Below are 8110 nucleotides of genomic sequence, written 5' to 3'. Positions count from 1 at the left end.
TCCATCCTGTATTTGAATAAACAAGAAATGTATAAATTTTTTATATCCGATGATGTTAATATATTTGAGGTTGTTTTTCCGACCTCTGACGGAAAGACCCGAGATGATGCTATTGGAGTAGACACGAGTATTGACGAAACATCTTTGCACTCACAGGTGGGCGAATTCGAAATGGGACAAAATTGTTTGTAAAAGGGCGAAAATAAAATGGGATGTAAATAGCCCTGAAAACAGTACAATGTATTTCCTCTACATTATCTTACATCTCATATATATTAAATGATAAAAAGTTGTTCACATTAGAAGTTTAATTACTATATTACGTAAAACTGAAAAAGTAAGGTAAGTGTTCGGTCTGAATTAGGTAATTTTAGAAATGGAAGTTTAAAAAGAAGCATGATTTATTAAAGAAAATGAAAACAAGTCTAATAAATCGTTTTAACATCACAGAATATTTCTTTCATTTCTTTCTACATGTGAACGTGTTTATTTTATTTCAGTAAATTGCGTACGTCTGCCGTTTATAAGTGAATGGATAGACATGGACGCTATTTCTGGTACAAGTCCAATAACAGTATCACATCCATTCAACGAAATTCCAGCCAAGGTTGATGTCCAGGTCAAGGTCATTCATTGTGGTCAGGAATATATTTTTCCGGGATTGGGTTCAATACAAAGAGATAATGACATTAGCACACCGTATGGGGGAGTGGCCTACACGTATAACGAGACCAGTGTCCTTTTAATTGTTCCCCGAGGAAAAACAACCGGTAGAATAATTTACACAGGTACGAGTTTTATATATAGGTAAAGTTGTTTACATGGTACACGTTATTTTCACAGGAATCTGTAATTTTCACAAGTACCAGTGATTATATGGGCAAGGTCAACATTACCGCTACATTGCTACAAATTCTCGAATAAGACCTTGAACAATACACGTACAATCAATCAATAAATAGCTTCCCCAAAATGCCATATCATTTATATCATAGATCGTATTACGTGTAAAATATATGGAGAAATCTCCATCTCCATGTGTTGAAATTATAGATACACATCTATAAGTTTGAAAATGTTAAAAATGACCTTCCACCCCTACCCGCGCCGCTGAGGACTTTACATACAAGTTTCAGATGAAATATGTCGGGTATACATGTACGCCTGAAAATCAAGAAAACTCATACCTTTTTTTAATTAAATGAAAATAAACGCCAATAATTTTTGGAACTTTACTTTTTACATTTAAGTTTGGTACGACATTGATACATGCACGACCGTGGCATATAATGAATTATTTTTAATTGCTGCTTGAATTAACTATAGCAATATACTAAAATGCAATACAAGAAATATGCCCATGTCTACATATTGTTTGAAAAAGTTCAAATTATAATTACAGGTGGATCGTCTTATAACGGAGTGTTCGATGGGTCTTTTATAACGGGCAAAGTTCGGGTCAGAGTTTGGCGATTATTTGACTGGCCAAAACCTGACTTTGTCCATAACTGTAACCTTAGCATATCGACAGGTAATTAGTTAATTGATACATCATCAATTGAAAAAAAAACATTATGCAAAAGTTAATGTTTTAAAATAACTTAGATTAATACAATTCTAGTTTCTAAGCCTTGGCAATTGCTTTGATGAAAAAACTCATGATCTTATTTTCAAGCATTCATGAACTTTTGAAGCCAAAGGTGTCAATTTTCAAATTCTACAAGCATGCATGAGTATGCATGAGTACACATACTTTGCATAAATCAAATAATTTTCACAAGAGACATTGTAGAATAAAGAGAAAGTATGAAAAGGCGCTCTTGGGAGGAAATTGATTTTATAATATGAATTACCTTAGCGAAATAAAACTTAAAGAGAGAAAAATGAGTAAAGCATTCTCCTTTCAATAGCTACCATTAATCTCTATGATAATTCTTCAAACTATCTGTTTTGTAACCACTAAGATGAACCATATAAACTGTTGACGCATTCTTTGAGGAGACAGCCTGATTTTGTAACAGTACAGCTGATATTGAATGATGGCTTTGTTGCTGATGGACAAGGTAGGTACATGCAGCTTTAGGAATAAATCATAGACGTTTCGAAAATAAAATTAATCTCTTTGTCTCTATCTATCTCCTTCACTCTCTTTCTCTTTAGGAGGCTTGGGGTCAACAAATTAATCATCAAATATTACTTTTAATAGATATGATATCTCAAGCTCTCAACTATCATTTGGCAAAAAAAAAAATATACACTTTAGTCTTAGAACTTGATTATTTTTATAAATCTTTACATACACACGTATATGGAGCTCTTCTTTTAAAGGAGATCAATTTAGTTTAAAAATGGCCACAACTACCCAACTCTTAACATCTATTCTTAATCCTTCTGATAAATGATATTATTTTAAATCATATAAAAGAATTTTTTTATATCTTACTCACCTGTACAACAGGAATCACCACCGTCACGGAGGATGACTCTGGCACTAACCATGTCTGTGGCGTTTTGTTTGGAATATCAACAACCTCAATTACATTATGGGTTCCGAGTAAAAATAGTAAATATGTTTTGTTGTTGAACACTTGCGCATTCAATTTAATTGGAAAAGGAAAATTAAAAATAAATATTAACTTGGTTAATGTCAAGAAGCAGATTGAGATTTACTATGTCAGTTAAATTAATTGATTGATTATTTACGGGATTGTAAATGGATATTGTTAAACGGCCCATTTGAGCCTACGTAACACGGGAGTTCGATTTTATAGACCGACAACCTTTATTTCAAAATGCTGAGCGGTTAGTGAAAGGCAAACATCTTTTTTCATTGACTTATTTATCGCTAGGAACTTTTTTAACTGACGCGTGAGTTACCATGACGGTCATTAAGTTTTGTTTCTTTGTTTTTTGACGTCTGTCGAGAGAATTTTTCACTAATATTTGGCCGGCACCACTTTGCAGTGGAGGGCTGCAGACATATACTCGGCACTAAGGGCCACTGAATAGTGAGGGATCTTTTTCGTGCCAATATCTTCCGCAACACAGAATCTTAGTCTCTACGGTTTTATCTGAAGGACCGGCCCCCACGTTCCGCAGTGAATTCAAACACGCGACATAAAGATTCGCTCTTGCAGTAAACTGAATAATGCAAATGAAGAGGTCGAACAGAATTTAAGCTCAAAGATTCAATCAAACAGTACAGGTAAAAAACGGAAGCAGAGCAAACACATACCTCCAAGAAATCAGAGGTGAGATCAGGTGCCATAGAGGAGTGAGCATTCAAATGCCGACATGTCAATCCCGACGTGTGCCCCTTGTCATATCAGCGGAAAAATCCGATTGCAATTCAGTGTTTAAATGATAGTTAGAGTCACTATCGAAGACGTGTTAATTTATTGTATACATAGCATCATTACATGTACCTTAAAAGTAGTTTTTACTAGCTATTAGGTAGATTTACTTAATAACGTATAAGCTAATCCAGAGTTTAGTAGTAACATTCACTATGTTACATGTATAATTATGGTATTATATGACCCTCGATCCACAGATCTATTAACGTGAATGCTTTTGGGAAATGTTAGTTTTATGTCTTTATGTTAGCCATATTAATTACCTGGTAAACTATCAATTAATTTTGATCTTGGGATTTCTTTAACAAAACACTTTGTTTTTCCCTTTCTTTTAACGTCAACTCAGTAATATCTCTTATGCTTCATATTCAGCATATCCTTCAATTTTAGGGGACTATGTAATATGCTACGAGGATGGATGGGGGGCTATAGCAAGGGTGTACGATTCTGCACTAGTTGTCATCAGAGCATGGGTACTATCTTCTGCTGACGTTATTCAACGAGATTCATTTCCTTACTCACGTGGGGATGTTTTCATGGGAACAATCCCATTAATATGTAACCTCAATCCCGATAACGACATTGTCATTGTTGAGGTAAATTGAATAGTTTAATGTGCAATTTGTACTAAAAAACACTGAAAATTCATTAATTGATAAATTTCATACACTTTAGGGTACAATTACCCTAGCATGAACTACGATTGTTTTCAGTGTAGAGGTATGCTTGTGAAAAACTAGTGTACATGTACAACAAATGCCTTTTTTTCATGAATCTACATTGCTATTTTATTGGTATAATAATGTTATGTTATTGTCAATGTTATTGTTACATATATTTAACTTTTGCCGCCAATTGTTTTGTTTCTGTATTATGTCTTAAGGTTAAAGATGCTACAATAAGTGATGGAAAAGTGTTTTATGCAGCCGGTACAGCAAGTTTAGGAAAGATAAATGACCCGTTCGGAGGCGTTGTCTTTGGTTATAATCAGACTGACGTTCTACTGTGGACCCCATCTGTCACAAATGGTCACCTTATCTACGTGGATGGAATATGGGGAGATGGTACTGAAACAATGGAAATTAATAATGTCCGAATATCTGTGACAATTGTATCTTCGACCAATTCAGGTAAATCCTTCTGTGGAAATCAACACATTATGTGACTAAAAATATACAATTGTATCTTTGAAGTTTATCTTTAACTTTTAACTAATTTACTATAATGACTGCTATACAATGTAGTAGTCAAATATGATGCCAAAAACAATAACTATAAACGCTAAATATAATGGGAAAGAACACATTCTGTTCGTTAAATTAAAAACATGTCCATAAAGTTTAATGAAGTACAAAAATACCTGTCATCTCGAAATTTTGATTGGTTCTAAATGAGACACTTAAAAAAGTAAAACTTGTAATTATCAAATTCAATAGTCACAACATTTAATTGAAAATAATAATTTTTGACAACGTGTTTTTATGTTAATATTTTTCATTTCATGCTTACCAAATAAAAAGTGAAAAATGTCGCTGCAATCAACATTGAGGATTTGGTGCAAGACCTAACGGTTTCTAAGAAAACAACAACTAAACATGTACGAAGTCTCACCAGTGCATATGATCCGCGCCCCAGTGCTAGAGCCATTGGAACAGTTGGTGTAACTCTGCTGTGTCTTGTACTCGGATTAATTGTTCTAGCAGACTGTGATCTTTTAATTCGAAGATTTTGTTTGAAAAACGACAGAAATTGAAGTACTCGTAAATATTTATAAAATCCAAAAAATGAAGATTTTGGAAGGAAAATTCTTCTTGATTTTGCTTTTCGGCGAATACATTAGTAAATGATAAGCACCGATGTTTTATAGAATATCTGTCAAGTAAATTTACATAAAATTGATTAAGGTATCACAATGATTTTTTTTAAAGTGTAAAATTTCATAATAAATTGTGCAATTGTCAATTTTTTTTTATCAAGAAACTGTAATATTTTCTCTGATGACTTTTCCAAATCATTTGTAATCATCAATTAAAAAACATGTAATATATATAATTTTTGATGCTATTTTGGAAAAAAATGGCAAGTTTTGGCGGTCCATTTAGTAAGCTTATAATCGTATTCAAATAAGTAGTTAGGCAGTTATTTTCACATTCAATCACATAGATACATTCCCTGAAACGTTCTACTTTCCAACCTGAACGGTGAACGAACGGTGAACGAACAATAAACGAACGCAGAGCGAACGGTGAGTGAACGATGTGTTAACGCTGAACATAACTTTGTGAACAGTGTGAACTGTGAAAAGTGAGTGAACGCAGAACGCAAACGGAGCGCAAATGCGAGCACAAAGTGAACGGAGGTTGCAAGACGAATGATTTATTCGGAATGCCTCTGATCTTTTCTTGCCTTGAAACTATTCTATTGTATTTTAGCGTCCGGTGCTAAAATACAAATAAACAAATTAAATTAGGTAAATAAATAAAGAAAACTGAACATACGAATGATGTTTTAAAACAATATTTCAATTGTAACAGAGACAGTTTTGTGCCTCTGCTGGGGATTAAACCCGGGACCTCTGGCATGCGAGTCCAGTGCTCTACCAATTGAAAGGGTTAACCCACTAGCCCAAGCTAACAGGATGCCATGTATTTTACATTACTACACAATAACACGATTTTTGTTGTTGTAAAACATGTGTAATTGTTACCGAACGCGTGTAGTATAAAAGATAATATTAATCTACGTATAAAAAAATTTACTTATTCTTTAAACTTATAAAATAATGTGGACTTAAGAAGAGAAAAATATCAATAGGTTCATCTAAGAAAAATATTTGCAAATGTAAATATTATTGTTTAATGACTGCTTTGATGTTTGTTTTAAGAACGATTTGTTTTTGGTGTTACAATACGCATTAAATGTCAATTAAAATATCCTGAAAATACTATCTTAGAATTCGATTTCGGGAGAAAAGGCGTGCGGGGCTTCTTATCCGCAACTCCTCTTATACCACTGAATGAAATTTTCTTAGACTTTCAGAGAATCTTTATTACATAATTCGATTGTGCACCTTCTATTTTACTTTTTGATCCGGCACATATTTTGGGTTTCCCGTATCAAAGAAATGAACACTGCTATTATATTCTTCCCTTTAACGTGAGGTGTGGTGGTTTCTGAATAACATGGGACACCATGAGTTATTCTTCTTTAAACATAACCGTAATTTTTTTTAATTTACAAAGGTCTGTTGACGTATTGCATAAATACAATCATATTTTAAAATTTTAATGCAATAATATTATACATTTGTGTGTCATTTTTATGATTTTTAAAGCAAACTTCTACATGTATCTGTCGATATTTCCCGGCCGTGATTATACTTGGTCAAGATCATGGAAAGAGGCAATCAAATTATTTGTAATAGATCAAATTTTCAGATCTAAATAAATAACGTGCTATCATAGTTTTTATCGAACAGGCAAATGTAAGAGAGAGAGAGAGAGAGAGAGAGAGAGAGAGAGAGAGAGAGAGAGAGAGAGAGAGAGAGAGAGAGAGAGAGAGATTTAAGCACCACCACCCCCGCCTCCATTCTCAGTTATCTGTTGTATCAAATAAAATTCTTATATTTTTTTTCTATGTATTCTATGCAGTGAAAATAATTTTCAATAGGTTCATCTAAGAAAAATATTTGCAAATGTAAATATTATTGTTTAATGACTGCTTTGATGTTTGTTTTAAGAATGATTTGTTTTTGGTGTTACAATACGCATTAAATGTCAATTAAAATATCCTGAAAATACTATCTTAGAATTCGATTTCGGGAGAAAAGGCGTGCGGGGCTTCTTATCCGCAACTCCTCTTATACCACTGAATGAAATTTTCTTAGACTTTCAGAGAATCTTTATTACCTAATTCGATTGTGCACCTTCTATTTTACTTTTTGATCCGGCACATATTTTGGGTTTCCCGTATCAAAGAAATGAACACTGCTATTATATTCTTCCCTTTAACGTGAGGTGTGGTGGTTTTTGAATAACATGGGACACCATGAGTTATTCTTCTTTAAACATAACCGTAATTTTTTTTAATTTACAAAGGTCTGTTGACGTATTGCATAAATACAATCGTATTTTAAAATTTTAATGCAATAATATTATACATTTGTGTGTCATTTTTATGATTTTTAAAGCAAACTTCTACATGTATCTGTCGATATTTCCCAGCCGTGATTATACTTGGTCAAGATCATTGAAAGAGGCAATCAAATTATTTGTAATAGATTAAATTTTCAGATCTAAATAAATAACGTGCTATCCTAGTTTTTATCGAACAGGCAAATGCAAGAGAGAGAGAGAGAGAGAGAGAGAGAGAGAGAGAGAGAGAGAGAGAGAGATTTAAGCACCACCACCCCCGCCTCCATTCTCAGTTATCTGTTGTATCAAATAAAATTCTTATATTTTTTTTCTAAGTATTCTATGCAGTGAAAATAATTTTCAATAGGTTCATCTAAGAAAAATATTTGCAAATGTAAATATTATTGTTTAATGACTGCTTTGATGTTTGTTTTAAGAATGATTTGTTTTTGGTGTTACAATACGCATTAAATGTCAATTAAAATATCCTGAAAATACTATCTTAGAATTCGATTTCGGGAGAAAAGGCGTGCGGGGCTTCTTATCCGCAACTCCTCTTATACCACTGAATGAAATTTTCTTAGACTTTCAGAGAATCTTTATTACCTAATTCGATTGTGC

At 33.1% G+C, this 8110-nt stretch overlaps 1 protein-coding gene across 1 annotated transcript; it reads left to right on the top strand.

The window, feature by feature from the left end:
* The first annotated feature begins 541 nt into the window (after positions 1-541).
* On the top strand, positions 542-5109 carry LOC134272344 (uncharacterized). The gene is made up of 7 exons (XM_062754591.1): positions 542-788; positions 1403-1531; positions 1965-2063; positions 2459-2563; positions 3747-3952; positions 4240-4486; positions 4877-5109. Exons 1-7 carry the CDS (start codon positions 542-544, stop codon positions 5107-5109), a joined length of 1266 nt encoding a protein of 421 aa, XP_062610575.1.
* Positions 5110-8110: the final 3001 nt, after the last annotated feature.

This window comes from Saccostrea cucullata, unplaced genomic scaffold (genome assembly GCF_032062105.1).
Source record: "Saccostrea cucullata isolate Sc308-1 unplaced genomic scaffold, CSIRO_AGI_Scuc_v1 ctg694, whole genome shotgun sequence".
Taxonomy (NCBI): Eukaryota; Metazoa; Mollusca; class Bivalvia; order Ostreida; family Ostreidae; genus Saccostrea; species Saccostrea cuccullata.
Note: the sequence above shows the minus strand (reverse complement) of the source record. Positions and strands in the feature narration are given on the sequence as shown.